Genomic DNA, 26,588 nt, shown 5'->3' with positions numbered 1-26,588 from the left:
TCGGGATTGCTCATTCGAAGAGCAAATGTGTAGACATTTTTTCCCCCTTGCAGATGTGTATTTCCCTGGTACGCTCAAAGCCAGAGACTGATGGAGACAGTCATTATATACATTTAACTCCGAGAACAGCAAACTTTTGATCCAGAGGGAATTTGAAGTTTATGGAGTTCTGGCGGGAGAGAGGAGAAGAGGGAAAGATCATATCAGCCATGACTTCACTGAAGGATGGATCAGGCTTCAAAGACCATATGGTTTACTCCCTCTCCCATCTCTTATGTCTTTTTCTTATCTCACATTCTAATCAACTGCGATGCTGTGCTCTGTTTTGGGTCTTGGCCTCCGATTAAAGTTTCACAATTGAATTTAAAAACTGCAGGTTTAGTTTAGAGCCATTAGTGTGGAAACAGGCCCTTCGGCCCCACCGGGCCCACACCAACTATCGATCTTTCGTACACTAGCGCTATCCCACACACTGGGGACAATTTACGATTTCACCCAGCCAATTAACCCGCAAACCCTAATGCCCCCGTCCCACTTAGGAAACCTGAACGGAAACCTCTGGAGACTTTGCGCCCCACCCAAGGTTTCCGTGCGGTTCCCGGAGGTTGCAGGTGGTTGCCGGAGGTTGCTGGTAGTGGAAGCAGGTAGGGAGACTGACACAAACCACCGGGAACCGCACGGAAATTTTGGGAGGGGCGCAGTCTCCAGAGGTTTCCGTTCAGGTTTCCTAAGTGGGACAGGGGCATTACGTCTTGGAATGCAGGTGGAAACCGGAGCACCCGGTGAAAACCCATGCTGGTCACGGGGAGAACGTACAAACTCCACACAGACAGCGCCCGTAGTCGGGATCGAACCCGGGACTCTGGCTCCGTGAGGCGGCAACTCTACCGCTGTGCCACCGTGCCGCCCTTAGGTCCTGGCAATGGAAGGGTTAAATCCGTGGGCTTTGTGCTGTGCAAGTGATAATCTTCAGGATCAAAGGGAGGTGGGCAGAAAGAATAGCCTTTGAATTCTGAAAGCTTTTTGGCAGCGTGTGTGTACAGTCCAACATCCGGCTCCTTTGATATCGTACACTCTCATTAATCTGCTTGATGAAAAATAAACCCATTAATAAACAGCAGAAAAACAATTAAAATAAATCACTCATGCGTCCCATGTGTTTGGGGTTCTGACAAACATCACCATTCATCTGCAAACAGCGGTGAAGTATATCGGCAATTCCATGTCCATAATTTCCCCCATGGCCCAGAGGAGAAGCTGCTTCCTCAAAGCCCTGCTCCCCTCTCCAATTCTAGTTTTAGTTTCACACGCAGAGAGTTGTGAGTCTGTGGAATTCTCTGGCTCAGAGGGCGGTGGAGGCCGGTTCTCTGCATACTTTCAAGAGAGAGCTTGAAAGGGCTCTTGAAGATAGCGGAGTCAGGGGATATGGGGAGAAGGCAGGAACGGGGCACTGATTGGGGATGATCAGCCATGATCACATTGAATGGCGGTGCTGGTTCGAAGGCCCGAATGGCCTACTCCTGCACCTATTGTGTATTGTCTCTTTACAGGTGCAGCGTAGAAACAGGCCCTTTGGCCCACCGATTCTGTGCCGACCAGCGATCACCCCGTACACCAGCACTATGCTAAACACACAGAATTAAAGGACGTTCTTTTGGGAAGGTGATGAGAATTTTCTTTAGTCAGAGGGTCGTGAATCTGCGGAATTCTTTGCCACAGAAGACTGTAGAGGCCAAGTCGGTGGATATTTTCAAGGCAGATATAGATAGATTTTTGATTAGGACAGATGTCAGAGGTTATGGGGAGAAGGCAGGTGAATGGGGTTAGGAGGGAGAGGTAGATCTGCCATGATTGGCAGAGTAGACATAATGGGCCGAATGGCCTAATTCCGCTCCTATTACTTATGACCTTGTGACTTGGGATAATTACATCTTTTTTAATCAAAGGCAAGAGATCTACTAGTTTCCCTCTCCCCTGACTCTCAGTCTGAAGAATGGTCCCAACACAAAACGTCACCTTTTCCTTTCCCTTAAAGATGCTGCCTGACCCGCTGAGTTACTCCAGCATTTTGTGTCCATCTTCAGTGTAAACCAACATCTGCAGTTCTTTCCTACACAATCTACAAACCTGTAAGTCTTTTGCAGTGTGTGAGGAAACCGGAACACCCGGAGAAAACCCACGTGGGTCACGGGGAGACTGGCCATTCGGCGCACCAAGTCCGCCCTGACCAGCGATCCCCGCGCATGAACACTCTCCTACGCACTCTAGGGACAATTTATATTTGTAAGTCAATTAACCTACAAACCTGTACGCCTTTAGGAGTGTGGGAGGAAAGTGAAGATCTCAGAGAAAACCCACGGGGGGGTCACGTGAAAAACGTACATACTCCGTACGTAGTCGGGATCGAACCCGTGTCTCCGGCGCTGCAAGTGCTGTAAGGCAACAACCCTACCACTGCGCCACCCTGCCGCCCATCAGAAGAAGCAGAAGAGGAGCTAGCCATTCAGGGAACGTGCCCTTAAAGCAAGTTGCGTTGCAAATGTTTTCTTGACCTGATAGATCTGCGATTCTAATAGCAAGTGAAGTGACCTTTCAAACGATCAGCTCCAGTTACGGTCAGAGAGCAGCTCAACCAACATTAACACCATCCCACCCTTGACCTAACATCAAGCTGACAGTTAAAACGTAGACCCAAATTTCTCGATGAAATTATTCAAGTTTCTCTGTCTTTAAATGGATTTTGTTTTTGCTTGTTTGAGTCACGCATCCATGATGCTGCACAAAGCGACTTCAACTGCACAGTGGCGCGGCTGGCAAGGTCATATGGTCATAGGTGATAGGAGCAGAATTAGGTCATTCGGCCCATCAGGGCTACTCCGCCATTCAATCACGGCTGATCTATCTCTCCCTCCAAACCCCATTCTCCTGCCTTCTCCCCATAACCTCTGACATCCGTGCTAATCGAGAATCTACCTATCGCTGCCTTAAAAAATATCCATTGACTTGGCCTCCACAGAATGTTCTGCAAACTATGGTCCAACCTTGAATACAAGCGAGAGATATTGAGACACCACCCACCACCCTCTCTCCAAAGAGAGTCCAGCACCCTCTCTTCATTGCAACCCCTCTGTAATTTACTAGTTTGCTGCTGTCCTGCTGAGTTTCATTGTTTGAATGGTTCAGGAATTGTATATATTTATCAATTGAATAAAGTCTATTTTGAAATTAAAAAAAAAAAAAAATCACGCATTATCACCTTCCCCACAGCCAACAATGGACCATTGTGGGCTCCAGCTTTCCTTCATCACCATTCCTTTTTGAATATCTTTGATTCATTTGTTGTAGGCATGTACCGTCTATATCTCTCATTTCCCTGACTCGCAGTCTGAAGAAGGGTCTCAACCCTATTCCTTCTCTCCAGAGATGCTGCCTGACCTGCTGAGATACTGCATGCCAGCATTTTTGTGTTTACCCCCCCCCCCCCCCCCCCCCCCCCCCATTCACCAACTGGACTGCAAAAACAGTCTCCGTAAGGACTGACTTACTAGGTTTAAGGTGAAGGGGAAAAGATTTAATTGGAATCTGAGGGGTTGCTTTTTCACACAAAGGGCTGTGGGTGGGTGGGACTAGCTGCCAGAGGAGGTAGTTGAGGCTGAGGCTATCCCAACGTTTAAGAAACAGTTAGACAGGTACATGGATAAAACAGGTTTGGAGGGATATGGGCTAAAGGTGGCGGATGAGACTAGTATAGCTGAGACATGTTGGCCAGTGTGGGCAAGTTTGGCCGAAGGGCCTGTTTCCATGCTGTATCACTCTATGACTGGATGATCCTTAACAGCCTCTGTTTCTCATCCAAATGTTTTTATTTACAGGGAGTGAACATTGCATTTCTTTTTCCCGTCCCAGTGAATTTTTTCCATCGGATTTTATTTGCTGCCGAACTTTATTTATTAATCCTTAATTACTGTTTTAAGAACACAGACACCGGGAAAATACAGCTCAGGAACATGTCCTTTGGCCCGCGTTCTGTGTACCAGACATGATGCCAAATTAAACTAATGTCTTCTGCATGCTCATGATCCACATCCCCCAATGAAGGCCTCATACAGGCCACTATTATATCTACTTTCACCACCACAACTAGTGGTGTGTGCCAGGCAGTGCGTTTCGCTGTGTAAAAAAAACTTGCTCTGTAAATTCCCCCTCTGACCTTAACGCTATGTCTTCTATAACCATATAACAATTACAGCACGGAAACAGGCCATCTCGGCCCTACACGTCCGTGCCGAACAACTTTTTTCCCTTAGTCCCACCTGCCTGCACTCATACCATAACCCTCCATTCCCTTCTCATCCATATGCCTATCCAATTTATTTTTAAATGATACCAACGAACCTGCCTCCACCACTTCCACTGGAAGCTCATTCCACACCGCTACCACTCTCTGAGTAAAGAAGTTTCCCCTCATGTTACCCCTAAACTTCTGTCCCTTAATTCTGAAGTCATGTCCTCTTGTTTGAATCTTCCCTATTCTCAAAGGGAAAAGCTGATCCACATCAACTCTGTCGATCCCTCTCATCATTTTAAAGACCTCTATCAAGTCCCCCCTTAACCTTCTGCGCTCCAGAGAATAAAGACCTAACTTATTCAACCTTTCTCTGTAACTTAGTTGTTGAAACCCAGGCAACATTCTAGACTGACATCAGTCTGAAGCAGGGTCTCGACCTGAAAAGTCACCCATTCCTTCGCTCCATGGATGCTGCCTCACCCGCTGAGTTTCTCCAGCTTTTTTGTCGACCTTCGATTTTTCCAGCATCTGCAGTTCTTACTTAAACATGCCTTCTGGACTTGATATTTCCATCTGACATTTGGGGAAAAAGCTCCAGACCTGTCGACTTCATAACTTCAAACGTTCCATCGGATCTACTCCGCCATTCAATCCTGGCTGATCGATCTTTCCGTCTCAATCCCATTCTCCTGCCTTCTCCCCATAAAACCCCTGACTCTCTTACTAATCAAGAATCTGTCAATCTCCGCCTTAAAAAAGAATAAGAGGACAAAAACGAAGAATAAGAAAGAAGAAAGAAAGAAAAGGGACCATTACATGTTGATATACCTGCTTCATTTCTCACCACACCTATGTGTATTAACCAGCATATGCAGTTCCTTGTTTCTAGGCTTCTGGTAAACCTCTTCTACATTCCCTCTTCGTATTTCCTATAATGGGATGTCCAAAACAGCACAAATGTTCCCCAAGTCTAAATTGGAGATGTGACAAATGTATTTGGAATATCGTACTGAACAGTTGTGAACTTTGTAATGATTATAATAGTTTCAAACTGAAGGTCTAAATTTAAGACTGCATTAGTTTAGTTTACTTTAGTCTAGAGATGCAGTGTGGAAACAGGCCCTTCGGCCCATTGAGTCTACATGGACCAACGATCCCTGCACATTCAAGGGCCCGTCCCACTTTCACGACCTCTGCCGAGTTTGCCCTTGACTCATACTCGCAGCATGGTCGTCACGAGGTCGTAGGAGGTCGTGGGTAGGTCGTAGCAGGCCGTGATGCTGGTCGTAGGTACTTGTGGCATCAAGTAGGTCGGGGCGTTTTTCTAGCCTGGTGAAAAATGTCCACGAGTAAAAAAGATTGTGAATTAGGTCGTGAAAGTGGGACTGGCCCTTAACACTATCCTACACACGCCAGGGACAATTTACATTTATACCAAGACAATTAACCTACAAGCCTGTACGTCTTTGGAGTGTGGGAGGAAGCAGAAGATCTCGGAGAAAACGCACGCAGGTCTCGGGGAGAACGTACAAACTCCGTACAGGCAGCCGCCGTAGGCAGGATCGAACCCGGGTCTCTGGCGCTGTGAGGCTGAAGCTTTACCACTGCGCCACCGTGCTGCCCAACGCAACCTGACGTATCTCCACTTAGTTGGTTTATTCTGTGGAGGAGGTATCGTAACAGAACTCTTGGAGGAGTCTGATGAAATAACTTATTAATTCAAAGTTTTAATTTATGACTGCGGAGGTGGATGATATTAACTGCGTAAACTTTCTGCATTGGAAACATATCCACACATCTGAACCTTATTTGATGCTTTTAATAGATGCTTGAATGTAGGATCCTGTAATAGACTCAGAATAAACACAGAAGGGGACCCAGCAAGCCTCTGTCATCTCTTTGAAGGAGCTGTGAACATTTTGAACTATTCTTCATAAGTTCTAAGAGCAGAATTAGGCCATTCGGCCCATCAAGTCTACTCTGCCATTCAATCATGGCTGATTTATCTTTCCCTCTCAAACCCATTCTCCTGCCTTCTCCTCATAACCCCTGAAACCTGTGCTAATCAAGAATCTATCTATCTCTGCCAAGAAATTTCTTCACCCAAACTTTACAATGCAGAACATAACATATGGAGAGAACACTGGGGGGCAACAGGCCCTTCGGCCCATATTGCCTGTGCTGAACACAACGCACAGATAAACTAATCTCTTCTGTCGACACATGATCCAGACTCCTCCTTACCCAGCATACAAATTCTTAAATTCATAAGTCATAGGAGCAGAATTGGGCCATTTGGCCCATTGAGTCCACTCCGCTATTTAATCATGGTTGAACTATCAACCCCTCTGGTCACGGTGGCGCAGCGGTAGAGTTGCTGCCTTACAGCGAATGCAGCCCCGGAGACCCAGGTTTGATTCTGTGTGTACGGAGTTTGTACATTCTCCCCGTGACCTGCGTTGGTTTTCTCCGAGATCTTCGGTTTCCTCCCGCACTCCAATGGCGGACAGGTTTGTCCGTTAATTGGCTTGGTAAATGTAAAAATCGTCCCTAGTGGGTGTAGGATGGTGTTAATGTGCGGGGATCGCTGGTCGGCGCGGACCCGGACTCAGTGCTGTATCTCTAAAGTAAACTAAACTAAAACCAAAACCCCATTCTCCTGCCTTCTCCCCGTAACCTTTTGAAACTCTTGACTAAGCACGAACCTGTCAATATACCTCTTGAAAAATACCCAATGACTTGGCCTCCACAGCCGCCTGTGGCAATGAATTCCACAGATTCACCACCCTCTGATTAAAGAAACGCCTCCTCATCTCCTTCCTAAACTTACAAAATTCTTAAGGGGTAGAACAGGCTAGATGCAGGAAGATTGTTCCAGATGTTGGGGAAGTCCAGAACAAGGAGTCACAGTTTAAGGATAAGGGGGAAATCTTTTAGGACCGAGATGAGGAAAACATTTTTCCCACAGAGAGTGGTGAATCTCAGGAATTCTCTGCCACAGAGGGTAGTTGAGGCCAGTTCATTGGCTATATTTAAGAGGGAGTTAGATGTGGCCCTTGTGGCTAAAGGGATCAGGGGGTATGGAGAGAAGGCAGGTACAGGATACTGAGTTGGATGATCAGCCATGATCATATTGAATGGCGGTGCAGGCTCGGAGGGCCGAATGGCCTACTCCTGCACCTAATTTCTATGTTTCTATGTTTAGGGAACGTCCTTTTATTCTGTGGCTATGACCTCTGGTCCTAGACTCTCCCACTAGTGGAAACATCCTCCCCACATCCACTTTATCCAGGCCTTTCCCTATTCGACGTGTCCATCTAAAAACCTCTTAAACACCACTATTGCGTATGGCTCCACCTCCACCTCAGCCAGCATATTCCAGGCACCCACCACTCCCTGTCTATAAGAGTATTTAACTTGCAAAAAGAGATATGATTATTATTGATTTTTTTTTGTTTTGTTCTATTGGACATTGGATGCTAGATTTAACGTCTGCAACCAGATGCAATAGCCATTTATATGTGAACAGTGAGCCCTGGTTACAGGTTCTTGAGCTTCTCTGTGTAGTAAGCATAATCAAACAAATCTTCTCCGCCCCCACACTGTAAATAGAACAAACCTATGAGATCTGATGTGTAGGAAGGAACCTCAGATGCTGGTGTCAACCGAAGAGAGCTGGAGTAACTCAGCGGGGGCAGGCAGCGTCTCTGGAGAGAAGGAATAGGTGACGATGATGTAGAGAGATATGTAGAGGCCTGTTCCCTTTATCATCGTTTCTTTATTGCATATCTTTTATTCATTGTTCTTTATCTCTCCATATCATCGTCTATATCTCTCCTTTCCCTTATCCCCAACCAGTCCGAAGAAGGGTCTCGACCCGAAACGCCACCCATCCCTTCTCTCCAGAGATGCTGCCTGTCCCGCTGAGTTACTCCAGCTTTTTGTGTCTATGAGATCTAATGTTATATATATATATATGCAAATACACCGCATGTCAGATTACAAAACACCGCGATATTTTCACATGCAAATTCTTGCCCATGTGGAGTATACCGTTGTATCTCAGATATTTACTCTCAGTCTGAAGATGGTCTCTCGTCCCGAAACGTCATCCATTTCTGATTCAATTTTATCAATGACGATTGATGGCAGGGTTAATGTGGCTTGGGCGACTTGAAACTGTGCCCAAGGTTATTTTACACCTATCTGAGAGGGCAAAAGGACAGGATAAGTATTGACTTGTTCTTGTGGCTAAAAATGGGCCATTGTGCAGTATTTCCATTTCAATGGGTTGATGCTTTGGCCAAATCCTTCTGTGTTTCCTGTCCGATTATTCCGGCTTCTCTTTGTTTAGATATTGCGTATGAAAACCTTCACGTGCACTCAGACCAGGTTGGGTCAGAAGGTGCCCATTCACCGAATGCCCTGCCCTACAGGAATCATACACAACGCAGGTTCTCCATGGAGGTACAGTGACATTTCTTGCTTTATAAGTTAAGGTGGAGTTGATGCCTTATAGCACTTGCAGCGCCGGAGACCCGGGTTTGATCCCGACTACGGCTGCTGCCTGTACGGATTTTGTACGTTCTCCCCTTGACCACATGGGTTTTCTCCACACTCCAAAGATGTACAGGTTTGTATGTTAATTGGCTTGGTGTAAGTGAAAATTGTCCCTAGTGTGTGTGTGTGGGATAGGGTTAATATGTCGGTGTGGACTCGATGGGCCGAAGGGCCTGTTCCCAAGCTGTGTCTCGAAAACAAAACTAAAGTTCATAAGTTCATAAGTTGTAGCAGCAGAATTAGGCCATTCGGCCCATAGCGTCCTCTCCGTCATTCAATCAGGTCTGATCTATTTTTCCCTCTCAACCCCTTTCTCCTGCCTTCTCCCCATAACCCCTGACACCCTTAATAACCAAGAATCTATCAATCTCCACCTTAAAAACATCCACTGACTTGGCCTCCACAGCTGTCTGTGGCAATAAATTCCACAGATTCACCACCCTCTGACTAACAAAATTCCTCTTCATCTCCTTTCTAAAGGTACGTCCTTTTATTCTGATGCTATGGCCTCTGGTCCTAGCCTCTCCCACCAGTGGAAACATCCTCTCCACATTCACTCTGTCCAGGCCTTTCACTGTTGGATAAGTTTCAATGAGGTTTCCTCTCATCCTTCTAAATTCTAGCGAGTGCAGGCCCAACGCCGTCAAACACATCATAAGTTAACCCACTAATTCCTGGGATCATTCTCGTAAACCTCCTCTGGACGATCTCCAGGGCCAGCACATCTTTCCTCAGATACGGTGCCCAAAACTGCTCACAATACTACAAAAGCAGCCTGACCAGTGCCTTATAAAGCCTCAGGATTGCATCCCTGTTTTTGTACTCTAGCTCCCTCAAAATAAACCGTCTGAAGAAGGGTTTTGGCCCGAAACGTTGCCTTTTTCCTTCGCTCCATAGATGCTGCTGCACCCGCTGAGTTTCTCCAGCATTTTTGTGTACCTTCGATTTTCCAGCATCTGCAGTTCCGTCTTAAACCCTCGAAATAAATGCCTGGCGTATAGACTGGTGTTTTCATTCTCAGTAGAGGGCAGGGGAAGTATCTCCGGTTGAACAAGGTTCAATGTTAAGACAGATCCACCACCAATTTTCCGGCCTCTGGTGATCTGGCAGCTTCTTCAATCCGGACAAAATTACAAGAGCGCACTTGAAATTCCCTCCGGATGTCCCCCCAAAATGCGGTGCCCAGGCCAGGTGAGGCGGCCGATCTCGACCTCATCGGGACTTCCGCAGCCGATCGGCGGGTTGAATTTCCCCACCTGTGGCCGGGGCTCTGGAACCCCGGCCCGGCCACAGTCAGCAGATCCATTCCCATAGCCAACATCCGAGGCCGGCTTTGCGAGCCGAGGCAAAACGTCCCCTATCCATGTTCTTCAGAGATGCTGCCTGACCCGCTGAGTACTCCAAAGCACTCCAGCACTTTGTGTCTTTTTTTGTAGTCCAGCACCTGCAGTTCCTTGCTTCTCCATTCCTATGTTACTGTTTGTTATGCACTTTATGCCGCTTGTCCTGACAACTCCACACGATAACACAATGTATTCGAGGCTCGGCGGTCGTTTCGAGGTGTGGTCTATATATCGGCGAGACCAATCGCAGGCTCGGTGATCGTTTAGTTGAACTCCTCCAATCATTCCGCCTAAACCTTCATGATCTCCCGGTTGCTAAACACTTTAACTCCCCCTCCCATTCCCACACTGACCTTTCTGTCCTGGGCCTCCTCCATTGTCAGAGTGAGACCCAGCGCAAATTGGAGGAACAGCACCTCAAATTTTGCTTGGGCAGCTTACACCCCAGCGGCATGAACATTTACTTCTCCAACTTCAAGTAACCCTCTCTTTCCCCCTCTCTCCATCCCTCCTTCTTCCCAGTTCTCCCACCAGTCTTACTGTCTCCGACTACATTTTATCTGTTTGCTTTGTTGCCTTCTCCCAGCTAACACTGATCTATTCTACATTTCCCTTGATCTCCATCCCCTTTGTCCTGGTTTCACGCCTTGCACTTCCTTTTATCTATGTATCTCCCTCTGTCATGACATCAGTCTGAAGAAGGGTCTCGACCCGACAGGTCACCCATTCCTTCTCTCCGGGGATGCTGCCTGTCCCGCTGAGTTCCTCCAGCATTTTGTGTCTATGTGTGATTCCACTCTGCTTTCCCACCCCTATGCCCACCTCCTTCCACCATCTCCCTCTCTTGCAGGATCTGGGCAAGAGATTATCGCTCCCGATGGACAACAGGCTTCCGGAGGAATTCCTACAGAAACTGAGACTGGAGAGCCCTCCCTTTCCCAAAACTCAGAGCAGGACTTCACGCCGAGCTTCACTGGTGAGTGTTTAAGAAGGAACTGCAGATGCTGGAAAATCGAAGGTAGACAAAAATGCTGGAGAAACTCAGCGGGTGAGGCAAATCCACATTAGTCAGGAAATGGTGTTAGGTAAACTGTTGGGACTGAAGGCAGATAAATTCCCAGGACCTGATGGTACACAAGGAGGTGGCCCTAGAAATTGTGGATGGATTGGTGATCATTTTGCAATGTTCTCTCAACTCTGGATCAGTTCCTGTGGACTGGAGGGTAGTCAATGTAACCCCACTTTTTAAGAAAGGAGGGAGAGAGAATACGGGGAATTGTAGACCAGTTAGCCTTACATCGGTAGATGCTTGAGTCAATTGTTAAAGATGTTATTTGTCCATTTGGAAAGCAGTGACAGGATCGGTCAAAGCCAGCATGGATTTATGAAGAGGAAATCAGGCTTGACTAATCGTCTGGAATTTTCTGAGGATTTAACAAGTAGAATGGATAAGGGAGAGCCAGTGGATGTGGTGTGTCTGGACTTTCAAACAAGGTCCCACACAAGGGATTAGTGCGCACAATTTGAGTTGCTCGGCGCGGACTCGGTGGGCCGAAGGGCCTGTTTCCGCGCTGTATCTCTAAACTAAACGAAACTAAAAAAAACCTAAGCCTTAGTGCAGAATCTGGGTTGACATCTCTCCCAGTGCAAGCTGAGGAAGATCAACACCTTCGGAAGGTCGACCCAGTAACCTGGCATAACCCAGCGGCTCAGACAGCATCTCTGGAGAAAAGGAATACATGACGTTTCGGATCCTGACCCATCTTCAGACTGCAGCATCTCAACCCAAAATGTCACCTATTCCTTTTCTCCAGAGACGCGGTCTGACCTGTTGAGTTACTACAGCTTTTTGCGTCCATCTTCGGGGTAAACCAGCACCTGCAGTTCCTTCCTGCACCTTTGGATGACCTGTTATTCAGCTGGGATGTTACTGCCAAGGCTTGTGTGTTGCGTTGGCTGTTCAGAGGAGGTCCATGCCAGAGTTCCTCCTTGGTGTCTCAAGACAAGTCACATTTATTTATATAGCACATTTAAAAAAACACTCTCGTTGGCCAAAGTGCTTTACATTTGTTATAAGAATAGTATAAACAAACAAACTACATACATATATACATATAGCCCTCGCTCAATGGACGTCAGGAAAGGCTTGGGAGTATAGATACATTTTTAGTCTTGACTTAAAGGAGTCTCATCAGCATTTACCCCTTAACTACCATTGCAACAACCTGCCATCGGTGGTTATGGGAGTCTGCTATGTGGGGATCTTCCTGGTGAGTTTCCCACATTGCGCAATGGCCTCTCTTCACAAAAAACTTGACCACTTGACCATCTTTGCTGCCACCCTCTTGAGTGAGGCGCCATTTTTTGTGACACTGAAGTGATATTTGTTTCTCTCTCTGCAGTCAGACATAGGATTTGGGAAGTTGGAGACTTATGTGAAACTGGACAAGCTGGGAGAGGTAAGGTGAACTTACGTGGTAGCTGCCAAAGCTCCGTCAAGCTTTATCTGCTTTCCTCTTTATTGTCGTTTGGAGATACTGCTGGAATTTGAAATGTTCAAAATCTTTTGGCGACACTGATATGACGCCGGCAGTCGCCGAAAAAATCGCCAAGTGGGACAGGCCCTTTATGGTTCTGTTAAAGACCAAGGCTTGGGGATTGAATCTTCTGATTTCTAGCTGTCTTCAGTTCAGTTTAGATCAGTTTAATTTATTGTCACGAGTACTGAGGTACAGTGAAAAGCTTTTGTTGCGCGCTGACCAGTCAGCGGAAAGACAAAACATGATTACAATCGAGCCATTTACAGTGTTCGGACACATGATAAAGGGAATAACGTTTAGTGCAAGGTAAAGCCAGCAAAGTCCGATCAAGGATTGTCCGAAAGTCACCAATGGGGTAAATAATAGTTCTGGACTGCTCTCTGGTTGTGGTGGGATGGTTCAGTTGCCTGATAACAGCTGGGAAGAAACTGTTCCTGAATCTGGAGGTGTGCGTTTTCATACTTCTATACCTTTTGCCTGATGGGAGAGGAGTGGCCAGGTCTTAGATGCAGTTGTTCCCAAACCACGCTATGATGCATCCTGATAAAAAATGCTTTCTTGCCCACTGTCGAGAAACTTGACTTATTTTTTCTCTCAGGGAACCTATGCCACAGTGTTTAAGGGAAAGAGCAAGTTGACGGAAAACCTGGTGGCTTTGAAGGAAATCCGACTGGAACATGAAGAGGGAGCGCCGTGCACTGCAATACGTGAAGGTACACTCCAATTCTTGAACTCCACTCCACATCTTACCGCTTTTAGCCCTGGGAAGAACCTGGCTTGCTGTGACATGAGGTGACAGGCAAATCTGAGCTGTGTGGGTTGGCCTTGGTTCCGTGTTTCTCCCTGAGGTCGGAGGTATAAGTATCCCTGGAAATTGCCTGGAAATCCCTGGAAATTCTCTGAGCTTGTCCTGTGTCTTCAGTAAATTGGGAAATGTTATTGGGTCTCCATGGGCTTTGACCAAGATCCAGTGGCCCCATGTCAGGGTTCACCTATGCGCTCCCATTCTTAAAGGAGGGCATGGTAACGCAGCGGTTGGTTTGCTGCCTCATAGCATCCGAGACCTGGGTTCGATCCTGACTACGGGTGCTGTCTTTGTGGAGTTTGCACGTTCTCCCCCCTGTGTGTGTGAGTTTCCTCCTCCGGGTGCTCCGGTTTCCTCCCACGCTCCAAAGACGTACAGGTTTGTAGATTAATTCTCTTTGGTAAACTTTGTAAATTGTCCCCAGTGTGTAGGATAGTGGTTGTGCACGGGGGCCGCTGGTTGGCACCGGCTCGGTGGGCCGAAGGGCCTGTTTCCGCGCCGTACCTCTAAACTCTTGCATACCTGACCTTCTAATCCCAGGCCTGGAGGGCTAGAGTCTCTAATTGGACCTGAGGAAAGGTTGGGCTGAGGAATGGTTGATGGAATTTAATCTAGAGAAACATGAGGTGTTGCAATTTTGGACGTCTAGTATGGATAGGACCTACACCGTGAATGGTAGGGCACTGGGGAGTGTTGTGGAGCCGTGGAAACTAGGAGTGCAGGTACTTAGTTCCTTGAAAGCAGCATCACAAGTAGGCTTTCGATACACTGCCTTCATCAGTCAGAATATTGAGTATGGAAGTTGGGAGGTCATGGAAGAAGGGCATTATTGCCATATCTGAGGAAGGACATTATTACCATAGAGGGAGTACAGAGAAGGTTCACCAGACTGATTCGTGGGATGTCAGGACTTTCATATAAATAAAGACTGGATAGACTCGGCTTGTACTCGCTAGAATTAAGAAGATTGAGGGGGGATCTTATAGAAACTTACAAAATTCTTAAGGGGTTGGACAGGCTAGATGCAGGAAGATTGTTCCCGATGTTGGGGAAGTCCAGGACAAGGGGTCACAGTTTAAGGATAAGGGGGAAATCCTTTAGGACCGAGATGAGAAAAACATTTTTCACACAGAGAGTGGTGAATCTCTGGAACTCTCTGCCACAGAAGGTAGTTGAGGTCAGTTCATTGGCTATATTTAAGAGGGAGTTAGATGTGGCCCTTGTGGCTAAAGTGATCAGGGGGTATGGAGAGAAGGCAGGTACAGGATACTGAGTTGGATGATCAGCCATGATCATATTGAATGGCGGTGCAGGCTCGAAGGGCCGAATGGCCTACTCCTGCACCTATTTTCTATGTTTCTATGTTTCTATGGTGCAGTTATATATAAGGCGTTAGTGAGGCTACATTTAGAGTATTGTGCTCAGTTTTGGGCACCATCTTATAGGAAATATGGAAAGGGTGCAGAGAAGATTTACGAGGATGTCGCCAGGACTCGAGGGCCTGAGTTATAGGGAGAGGTTACATCCACAACTCTTTGCAATTTCTCATCCCTTTCCTAGAGCTGTTCCCTTTCATTTTATGTGGAAACATTGACTAGAATTTTGTCAGCCACCAGATGGCAGTGTTTCCTCTCATCAGTCAGTTCCATGCTGGATTGACATCAACACCTTTGCAAGAGTTTTAAACTGGACAGGCAAGCCTTCTAGTAAAATTGGGAGAGATGTTGGGTGTGGATACTGATGAAAGTGAATTAGTTGGGGTGCAAGCATATAATTATAAAAGGGAAGTGTAAAAAGCATAGATTGATACAGCATGGAAACAGGCCCTTCGGCCCACCTGACTCATGCTGACCACCTTGTCCCAGCTACTCTAGTCCCACCTGCCTGCGTTTGGCCCATATATCCCTCTAAACTTGTCCTATCCATGTACCTGTCTAACTGTTTCTAAAAAGTTGGGATAGTCCCAGCCTCAATAACCTCATCTGGCAGCTTGTTCCATAAGACCAACACCTTATGTGTGAAAAAGTTACCCCTCAGGTTCCTTTTAAATCTTTCCATCTTCACCTTAAACCTATGTCATCTGGTTCATACAGTCATAGAGTGATACAGTGTGGAAACAGCCCCTTTGGCCCAACTTGCCCACACCAGCCAACATGATTTCCCAGTAACACTACCTGCCCACAGTAGGCTCATATCCCTCCAAACCTGTCCTATCCATAAACCTGTCCAACTGTTTCTTAAATGTTGGTCCCAGCCTCAACTACCTCCTCGTTCCCTACACCCACCACCCTTTGTGTGAAAAAGCTACCCCTCAGATTCCTTTTGAATCATTCCCCCTTCACCTTGAACCCATGTCTTCTGGCTCTTGATTCTCGTACTCTAGGTAAGAGACTGGATATCGTACAGTATTAGACCTAGCAGACTGAAGGAGACTATGATGGTTGAAAGAACCACCTGTATGTTAACACACAAAGTGAGCTCTGGTTTACGAATAGCCAAATGGGATTGTAACGCAGTTGTAAGAACTGAAACATGGTTCAAATGTTATTCTGGTAGAATTTGGTTCAGATAGATATCGCTGTGAAGACTCAAGCAGGTTCCCACACAGCCGTGTATAATTTGTGGGCGGCACAGTGGCGCAGCGGTAGAGTTGCTGCCTTACAGCGCCAGAGACCCGGTTTCAATCCTGACTACGGGTTTGTGACGTGCGGGTTTGTGTGTTAATTGGTCTCTGCACATCGTCCCTAGTGTGTAGAGAGTAGGCGCAAAATTGGGATTCCCTAGATCTATTGTGAATGGGTGATCAAAGGTCGGCATGGGCTTGGTGGGCCGAAGGGCCTGTTGCCATGTTGTATCTCTAAGCTAAACTCTACCTACACTGTTTAAGAAAGAACTGCAGATGCTGGAAAAATCGAAGGTGGCCAAAAAATGCTGGAGAAACTCAGCAGGTGAGGCAGCATCTATGGAGAGAAGGAAACGTCGCCTATTTCTTCTCTCCACAGATGCTGCCTCACCCGCTGAGTTTCTCCAGCATTTTTTGTCTACCTATACCAACACTGTAGTTGGTCCAGGTACGGAAAATGTCTGGATTTATTTTACCTGCCCTTCACGTCACAGACGAGTATATCTGACTCCAATCTCCCGAGAAGTCACTTAACAAAACTGGAGTTTGGCAATTTGGCCATTTAGTTTATCAATTGTCACATGCACCGAGGTACAGTGAAAAACTATCTAGTTGCATGCTATCCAGTCAGCAAATAGATTATACATGATTACAATGAAGCTGTCCACAGCGTACTGATACAGGATAAAGGGTGTAACGTTTAGTGCAAGATAAAGTCCACTTAAGGATAGTCTGAGGATCTCCAATGGGGTAGACTGGAGGTTAGGACTGCTCTCTAGTTGGTGATGAGATGGGTCAGTTGCCTGGTAACAGCTGGGAAGAAACTGCCCCTGAATCTGGAGGTGTGCGTTTTCGAACTCTCGTCTTTTGGGGGGGTGGGGAAGTGGGGGAAAGGGGAAGTGAGACTCGTCCTTGATTATGCTGGTGCCCTTGTCTCCGAGGCAGCGTGAGGTGTAGATGAAGTCAATGGAAGGGACTGAAAAAGGGTTCCTACCCAAAGCGTCACCTATTCCTTCCATCCAGAGATGTTGGCCTGACCCGCTGAGTTACTCCAGCACTTTGCGCCCATCAATGGAAGGGAGGTTAGTTTGCGTGGGTTGTACATGAGTCCGATAGGAATGCAGAGTGAAGAGGAGAAAGCCCTGCCCCAGGGATATTGACCGCTTGTCCTGTTTCTCTGCTCACACCGGTCCTGACACTGGGGGAGTCCAGGCCCAACTCAAGCCTGCTTGGCAGAATGGCCAATATTCACAATCCTCCTGTACGATCTTGACCCCACTAATTGCGCTGCCCCCAACGATTAAACATTCCCTTTGACGTTACACGATTACCTAAACACTAAAAGGGTTGATTTTGGGAGAGCACGTAACCAGGGTCACTTGACACCTCGCCTGCAATAAGTGGACAATCATTAACCGGCATTGCTCAACAAGCTAGTGTTTGTACATTGACTTTAACATAGTAAAATGATGATGAAAATGATACTCTAGGTACAGTGATAATCTTTGCTTTTGCTCCCAAAGTACACAGTAGAGTCGCCACAAGGGCACGGACAAAAAGTACTCATCCTTTATTCACCCCCACCCCCACTGGGTCCCCCTTTGTTGCCTATTGGGACGACAGATGTCGCAATGGGCTAAGTGTTCGGCTGGCGACCGGAAGGTAGCCGGTTCGAATCCCGCTTGGAGTGCATACTGTCGTTGTGTCCTTGGGGCAAGACACTTCACCCCCCACCTTTGCCTGTGTGTAAATGTAATGTAATTATGTGAAGCACTTTGTAGTAAATGCAAGTTGACTAAAAATGTTCTATTTAAATAAGATTATTATTATTATTATTAAAGCTTATTATTATTCCCCCCCCCCCCCCCCCCCCATGCCGGGTCCCCCCCCTTGTCCCACGGGGACCCCCCCCAAGTTCTCGATGGCCCTGATTCACCTCGGGATACCCCCTCTATTCTTCGGGGCCTCTCCACCGGCCGTCTCCCTTTGTTCACCGCGACACGGCCTGTTCACTTCGGCCCGACCCCGAGCCTCCGACACCGACCCCGGCCCGACCCCATCCCCAGGCTCTGGCCCCCACCTCGTCCTCTGGGGCTCAGTTTCCCAGGGGATTTTTCCCAGAGCATTTCACGAGGAAGTCTTTGGACAAGGTTTGACACTGCGACAGTAAGACATGATGGAGACAAGTGTGGGAAAGCTTGGACTGAGATGTTGACGGGGAGGGAAGAGAGTGAAGCAGAGGGTTAAAGCTCTGTCCCACTGTACGAGTTCATTCCAAGAGTTCTCCCGAGTTTGCCCTGATTCGAACTCGGAGATTTACGGTAATGGCCGCTCGTAAGTACTCGGGGCTCTCGTGGACATTTTTCAACATGTTGAAAAATCTTCACGAGTCTTTCCGAGCTTACCTGCCGTTAGCGAGTCTTCCTAATTACCTGCCGTTAGCGTTACGAGCCGCTAAGAGACGTCCCCGAGTTCCGATGTTCCCGCTATGTTAATTCTACGTGCTTACCACGAGTTAGATTTTTTTTAAAACTCGAGGGAGCTCTTGAATGAACTCGTACAGTGGGACAGGGCTATTAAGCTTGTGGTGGCGGCAGTGGTGGAGTTGCTGCCTTACAGCGCCAGAGACCCGTGTTTGATCCTGACCTCGGGTGCTGTCTGTCTGGAGTTTGTCTTTTCTTCCTGTGACCCCGTGGGTTTCCTCCAGGTGCTCCGGTTTCCTCCCACATCCAAAAGATGTGCGGGCTTGTAGATTCTGTAAATTGTCCCTCGTGTGTCGGGTAGAACTAGTGTAAAGGTGATCATTGTTTGTCGCGGACTCGGTGGGCTGAACCTCTGTACGTCATTGGAGTGTGGGAGGAAACCGGAGCACCTGGAGAAAACCCACAAGGTCACAAGGAGAACGTACAAACTCCGCACAGACAAGCACCCGTAGTCAGGATTGAACCCGGGTCTCTGGCGCTGTAAGGCAGCAACTCTACCGCTGCGCCACCGCGCAGCCCATTGTGTTGGTCGCTGGTAGAAGTTAATTGCTTTGAAGATACAGAGTGGAAAATGGCCCTTAGACGCACCTATGAATGGCATGATGAGTGTGTGAGTGCGCCATCATTAAAGTACAGAGGTTTACCCCAATTGACTGCTCCCTTTTTCTTCACAGTTTCTCTGCTCAAGAATCTGAAGCACGCAAACATCGTCACCCTGCATGATATAATCCACACGGAGCGATCTCTCACCCTAGTGTTTGAGTTCCTGGTAAGCACCGAACTGTGGCAACTCCGTCAGAGGAGATCCTCCATTCTGAGGTGCAGAAAATCACGAGAGTTAATAGGTTTGGGGAGATGCACAGAGTCTCTTGCCCAGATTAGGGGAATCGGCAACCAGCGGACATACGGTGAAGGGAAAAAGATTTCATAAGAATCTGAGGGGTAACTTTTTCACACAAAGGGTGGTGGGTGTATGGAACTAGCTGCCAGAGGTGGTAGTTGAGGCTGGGACTATCCCAACGTTTAAGAAGCAGTTAGACAGGTACATGGATCGGACAGGTTTGGAGGGATATGGGCCAAACGCAGGCAGGTGGGACTAGTGTAGATGGGGCATGTTGGCCGGTGTGGGCAAGTTGGGCTGAGGGGCCTGTTTCCACACTGTATCACTCTATGACATCTTAAAATATGTTTAATTCAGGCAAGAACCAGGAGGGCCAAGAGTGTTATGGTACCATACGTACCGGAACAGACCAATGAAACAGCAGCAGCATACCTGGTTTGTAAAGACAGGACCCACAGATGATATAATGAACCAGTGCCAAAAAATAGATTTTAAATAAAATACATTTTTATGAAACATTTGGACAGGTACATGGATAGGACAGGTTTGGAGGGAAATGGGCCAAATGCGGGCAGGTGGGAATAGTGTAGGTGGGACATATGGCCGGCATGGGCAAGTTGGGCCGAACGGCCTTTTTCCACGCTGTATAACTGATCATTGTGTTATTGATAATTATTAATGTTTTATGTGTCATTCCTAACTGTCACTGTATGCCATGTTGTCACTTGCGGGCGGAGCACCAAGGCAAATTCCTTGTATGTGAATACTTGGCCATTAAATTTATTCATTCTTTCATTCATTCATTCATTCATTCATTATTTGTCGTCTTGTGAGACCTCACCGTGAGAAGGTTGGCGGCCGGAAGTAAACTTCTTATAAACGTGCAAAATGTTCTCCTCTTACTTTTGAAGGTGAACTCAAGAGAGCGGTAGTTACAAAATGGCCGACCACTAACTTGCTGACACTGTGTCCATTTTGATTTGCAGGACAGTGACCTAAAGCAGTACATGGACAACTGTGGGAACATTATGAGCATGTACAATGTCAAGGTGAGACAATTTTGCGGTTGAATTTTCCTTGAGGCATTTAAGGAGTGGGATTAGTAACAGGGTGGCACAGAGGTGCAGAGGTAGAGCTACTGCCTCCAATACTCCCTTTCGCTTGAAGGCACTGGGTCAGTCCTCGCTGGAGTTTAGAAGGATGATGTGGAGGGGGAACTCATTGAAACTTATCAAACAGTGATAAGCTTGGAAGGAGTGGATTTGGAGAGGATGTTTCCATTTGTGGGAGAGTCTAGGAATAGAGGTCATAGCCTTAAAATTAAAGGACGTTCCTTTAGGAATAAGATGAGGAAGATTTTTTTTTAGTCAGTGGATTGTGAATCTGTGGAAGTCAATGCCACAGAAGGCTGTGGAGGCCAAGTCAATGGATAATTTTTGGGTAGAGATAGATAGATTCCTGATTAGTACGGGTGTCAGGGGTTATGGGGAGAATAGGATTAGGATAGAGCAGCCATGATTGAATGGCGGAGGAGACTTGATGGGCCGATTGGCCTAATTCTGCTCCTGTCACTAATGACCTTATGGCCAGTTGAGCTCAGTTTTGTCTTCATTCACTCCATATATAATCCCTTCTCTGGGAAGCGATCACTCATTTAGTTTCGTTTAGTTCGGAGATACAACGCGGAAACAGGTCCTTCGAGCCACCGTGCCCGCTCATGTAATGTACACAAGCAACATGTAGAGCCCACAGATCTAGCATCTCGCCCACCACACATAACCTGCGTGGGTTTTCTCCGAGATCTTCAGTTTCCTCCCACACTCCGGAGACGTTCAGGTTTGTAGGTTCAAATGTTTCAATGGTCTCCTATATTGTCACATGTACCAATTGAGGTACAGTGAAACTCGACGGGTTAATTGGCTTGGTACAGATGTATAAACATAAAATTGTTCCGAGTGCGTGTAGTGTTAATGTGCGGGGATCGCTGGTCGGCGCGGACTCGGTCGACCAAAGGGCTGCATCTCTAAACTAAACACAACTAAACTAAAAACTAAACCAGTCGGGGTCACGTAATGTATTGCAACACATCTTGGCTGCGGTCAACCATGGTCGATAATCCAACCTCCAGCCCTACTGGTTAGACTTTGGTTCGACTGATTGTGAAAGAGGTTCGGTTAGCCCAACAAGTCAGGATATCCTTCACAAAAAGCTTCTTACTCACATTTCTTTCTCCTCGTGATTTTTTTTACAAAAGTATTTGATCATTAAAACTCTTTCTCAATGCTGTGTGACACAACGAGTCTTAAGGACCCTGTCCCACTTACGCGACTTTTTCGGCGACTTCCGGCACCCGTCATAGGTCGTTGCTGGTCGCCACAAATGTTCAACATGTTGAAAATCCAGCGGCGACCAGAAAGACGCTGCGACTCTTTGTGGGTGACTAGGAGACTCACGACCATACAGGAGACACCCTGGCGACATGTGACGGGGTGAAGCCTGTATGGTCATGAGTAGTCGCCCAAAGAGTCGTACCTTGTTCTGGACGCCGCTGGATTGTCAGCACGTTGAAAATGTTTGGCCACCTGTAACGTCCCGTAACGGGTGCCGGCAGGCGCCGAAAAAGTCGCGTAAGTGGGACGGGCCCTTAAGGATGTCTTCAATTAGGACATTCTCTTCAGATGCAAGTAAACTATACAAAGAGGGAAAGTGAGGAGAAGGTGAGGATTCTGTTTGTAGAAACAAGGAGCGGCACATATAGGTTTATTCAAAAGGACACAAAAGGCTGGAGTAACTCAGCGGGTCAGGCAATATACCTGGAGAACATGGATGAGTGACGTTTTGGGTCGGGACCCTTCAGATGTAGTTTCGGTTCTTCTGTGATGTAATAAGAATGGGAAATGGATCCAAAACAAGAGCTCGTGAATCCAATCAAAGATTTATATCAAAGCTTATTCATTCGCAGGATGTTTAGAATGTGCACAAGAATAGTTGAGACAAAATGGGACTGAATTGCACAAGATCAGAGGGTGAAGTTGGGTAAGTGCAAGGGTTTGCTGATGGGTAAGATCTAGAAGGTTTGGTGATGGCACATGTGGAGAAAAAAGAATGATGTGGACTAAATAAGACACACAGTGCTGGAGTAACTCAGCAGGTCAGGCAGCATCTCTGGGGAACATGGATAGGTGACGTTTCGGGTTGAAACCCTTCATCGGACGATGTAGACCAGTTGGGCCAAATGGATATTTGAAACCAGTGTTGAAAGAAAATCTTGCGTCCTTTATCTAAAGTACAATTTGTTTTTGCTCACAGATATTTATGTTCCAATTGTTGAGAGGATTATCTTATTGCCACAAGAGGAAGGTTCTACACCGAGACCTGAAGCCACAGAACTTGCTCATTAATGAGCGAGGAGAATTGAAGTTAGCTGATTTTGGCAAGTGTTCCGTTTATCACCTTCCTTTCAAAACATATTTCATCCGCGCCGTCTGAAGAAGGGTCTCGACCCGAAACGTCAACCGTTCCTTCTCTCCAGAGATGCTGCCTGCCTGAGTTAGCCCGGCATTTTGTGTCTATCTTTAGTTTAAACCAGCATCTTCAGTTCCTTCCTACATATTTCAACCAAGTTCGGACTGCATTGCTTTAGCTTCATGCGCTGGTCAATTCAGTAATGAGGACATGTTGACCCTTTTGTCCATGTGTGGACGTTGTGTCTAAGTTCATTACTGATAGGAGCAGAATTGGGCCATTCAGCCCATCGAGTCCACTCTGCCATTCAATCATGCCTGATCTACCTTTCCTTATCAAGCCCATTCTCCTGCCTTAACCTTGACACCCGTACCAATCAAGCTGCACTAATTGTGTAGACCCTCTGAGACCCACACACACCACCCTGGCCACACTCTCATTTCACTCCAGCCATCGAGAAGAAAGTACAGGAGTCTGAAAACTGTAATGTCCGGGTTCCAGCGCCGGAGACCCGGGTTCGATCCTGACTACGGACGCTGTCTGTACGGAGTTTGCACGTTCTCCCCGTGACCTGGGTGGCTTTTCTCCGGGATCTCCGATTTCCTCCCACACTCCAAAGACGTACAGGTTTCTAGGTTCATTGGCTTGGCAAAATTATAAACTGTCCATAGTGTGTGTAGGATTGTGTTAGCGTACGGGGTGATCGGTGGTCGGCACAGACTCGATGGGCTGAAGGGTAAGATCTAGAAACTAAACTAAACTAGACTAAAGTTGAGAGACAGTGGCCACCGATTGCTTGTTTGGGTGCTGGGTTACACTGGGATAAGTGGCTATTCAGTTTAGTTTAATGTCACATGTACTGAGGTACAGTGAAAAGCTGTCATTTTTCAAGTTAGCGGAAAGATGATACATGATTACAATCGAGCCATTTAGATACATGATTAGATACATGATAAGGGAATCACATTTAGTGCAAGGTAAAGCCAGCAAAGTCCGATCAAGGATAGTCCAAGGGTCACCAATGAGTAGTTCAGGACTGCTTTCAGGTTGTGGTAGGATGATTCAGTTGCCTGATAACAGCTGGGAAGAAACAGTCTCTAAATGTGGAGGTGTGTGTTTTCACACTTCTACACGTTTTGCCTCATAATAAGTAGGTAATTGTAAGTCCAGGGACTCTGTTCATATGTATGAATTATCTCTTTCTCAGGTCTGGCAAGAGCAAAATCGGTCCCAACTAAAACCTACTCAAATGAGGTGGTAACCCTGTGGTATCGGCCTCCAGATGTTCTGATGGGCTCAACAGAATATTCCACCCAGATCGACGTATGGTGAGAGAAGCTGGTAGAAATAGTATTCAAATTCAATTGACTACTTTATTGTCACGGGGAAGTTACTTGCTTGTGTGCCTAACCTATGCAAACAGTCGCCACATAAAGGGCGCTTACAAAGCTACAAATTCCTCACTCGGGTCATCTCTTCATTATTTTTGTTGATGGCAATTCCTGTGTAGGATGGGATAACGTTAAAATCTGTGAAATTCAATTAGAGTCATAGAGTCACGGCTCCAGATTCAGGGACAATTTTTTGAGTTTAATAATAATTCTAGACTTAAGCCTATAGACTTTTGCCATACCATGTGGAAACAGGTCTTTCGGCCCATCGAGTCCATGCCAACCAACAATCATGTCACCCCGTACATGAACACTAACCTACACACCAGGGACAATTTACAATTTTTGACCAAAGCCAATTGACCTGCAAACCTGTGCATTCAGCTAAGAATGATCTATTCTACATTTCCCTTGAGCTTCATCCCCTTTGATGTCTCATTTTTACACCTCACCCTTCCATATCTCAGTGTCTCCCTCTCCCCTGACTCTCATTCTGAAGAAGGGTCTCGATCAGAAACGTCACCCATTCCTTCTCTCCAGAGATGCTGCCTGTCCCGATGAGTGAAGGGCCTGTCGCATCAGGAGACGAGTGCATGCGTTTAGCGCGGCCAAACGTGGTCGCTTGAGGCGTACGCCCTCGTGGGGCCGGTCACAATTAGAACCGCAGAGGTGTATGGAGTTGTGCGGGGCTGCTCCCGACATCATACTCACCAATCAACTGGGCAGGAGGTGGGCCGACTGAATTTGGACGTCGCAAGGCGTCGAGCGGTGACATCATCACGCAACGGCACGCCGGGTGGTGACATCATCGGGCACAAGGCGTACGATGTCAAGACGCTGTGTACGCCCTCAATGCGCTTGCGGGCCGACAGTCCGTTGGCACGCGGGATTTTCGAACAATGCTAGATTTTTGGAGCCCCGCGCGATGTTGGGACCAGCCCCGCACAACTCCATATACGGCTCCGCGGTTCGAAGTGGGACTGGCCCCGCGAGGCCGTACGCCTCAAACGACCACGTTTGGTCGCGCTAGACGCATGCAATCGCATGCTGGTGGGACAGGCCCATTACTCTAGCATTTTTGTGTCTATGGTGCTATATCATGCTGTGCTGGTGATGGACGCAGTTCATGAACAGAGATGCAACGTTGGCAGTGTGTAACAAAATAAAGGGTCAATTTCATGTTGGGTCCAAAGTACACATCTCAGAATTTAACTGCTGGAACTCGACCAGAGATGGTAATCATCAGAGTAAGCCAGTCATCAAGATAATACGAATAAATGTTATTGCTTAGCAAAATGAAGCACTCTTTCATGAAGCTGGCCTTTCTCCAAGAGGTCACTTTTATGGAAGGAACTGTCAAAGAAGTATTGACATGTTGCGACAACACTTTTGGTACATGGCAGTCCAGTGCCAGAGATCCGAGTTCAACCCTGACCACGGGTGCTGTCTGTACAAACTTTATTTTACTTTACTTTAGACTTTAAAGATACAGCGCAGAAACAGGCCCTTCGGCCTAACGAATCTGCGCCGACCAGTGATCACCCCATACACTAGCACTATCCTACACATTGGGACAATTTTACAATTTTTACCCATGCCAATTATCCAGCAAACCTGTATGTCTTTGGAGCGTGGGAGGAAACCGGTGATCGGGGAGATAACCCACGCAAGTCACGGGGAGAACGTACAAACTCCGTCCAGACAGCACCCGCAGTCAAGAACGTAATCGGGTTGCTGGTGCTGTAAGGCAGCAACTCTACCGCTGCGCCACTGTAGGCGGCGCGACTCTGGTCAGCAGCGGCCTCTGCAGCCTGTCCGCGTTTTTATTATTTTTTGTCTATGTTTATATGTAGTTTTTGTTATTTTTTGTTGGGGTGTGTGTGTGGGGGGGGGGGGGGGGGGGGGGAGGGGGGGAAACTTTTTAAATCTCTCCCTGCACTGGAGACCCGACCTTTTCTTGTCGGGTCTCAGTTGTCGTTGGGGCTGCAATGAGGAGCGGCCTCCAACAGAAGAAGCCGGGGACTCTGGTGCCGACTCACCTCACCGTCGCGGAGCTGGCCGAGTCCGGAGCGGGTGGAGCGGTGGTGGAGCGCTGCTGCTGCTGCTGCTGCTGCTGCTGATGCGGAGGCTGCAACTGCGGGTCTGCGGACGGCGGCACCGGGAGCCCGCGGGTCCCTGGAGGGAGACCGCTTTTCAGGGCTCCTGCAACGGCGACTTCTCCCGCCCGAGTTGCGGGGTCGAAGAGCTCC

General features: G+C 47.3%; 1 protein-coding gene across 1 annotated transcript in view; it reads left to right on the top strand.

The window, feature by feature from the left end:
- Positions 1 to 26,588, top strand: part of LOC129708847 (cyclin-dependent kinase 18-like) — a 73,384-nt gene that overhangs the window by 33,335 nt on the left and 13,461 nt on the right. The window contains exons 3-10 of the mRNA XM_055654870.1: positions 8,643 to 8,755; positions 11,042 to 11,167; positions 12,594 to 12,650; positions 13,330 to 13,444; positions 19,317 to 19,411; positions 20,470 to 20,532; positions 22,793 to 22,916; positions 24,156 to 24,276. Of these exons, the coding sequence (XP_055510845.1) occupies positions 8,643 to 8,755; positions 11,042 to 11,167; positions 12,594 to 12,650; positions 13,330 to 13,444; positions 19,317 to 19,411; positions 20,470 to 20,532; positions 22,793 to 22,916; positions 24,156 to 24,276 (814 nt within the window). The remainder of the gene's footprint in view (positions 1 to 8,642; positions 8,756 to 11,041; positions 11,168 to 12,593; positions 12,651 to 13,329; positions 13,445 to 19,316; positions 19,412 to 20,469; positions 20,533 to 22,792; positions 22,917 to 24,155; positions 24,277 to 26,588) is intronic.

Source organism: Leucoraja erinacea, chromosome 24, assembly GCF_028641065.1.
Source record: "Leucoraja erinacea ecotype New England chromosome 24, Leri_hhj_1, whole genome shotgun sequence".
Taxonomy (NCBI): Eukaryota; Metazoa; Chordata; class Chondrichthyes; order Rajiformes; family Rajidae; genus Leucoraja; species Leucoraja erinaceus.
Note: the sequence above shows the minus strand (reverse complement) of the source record. Positions and strands in the feature narration are given on the sequence as shown.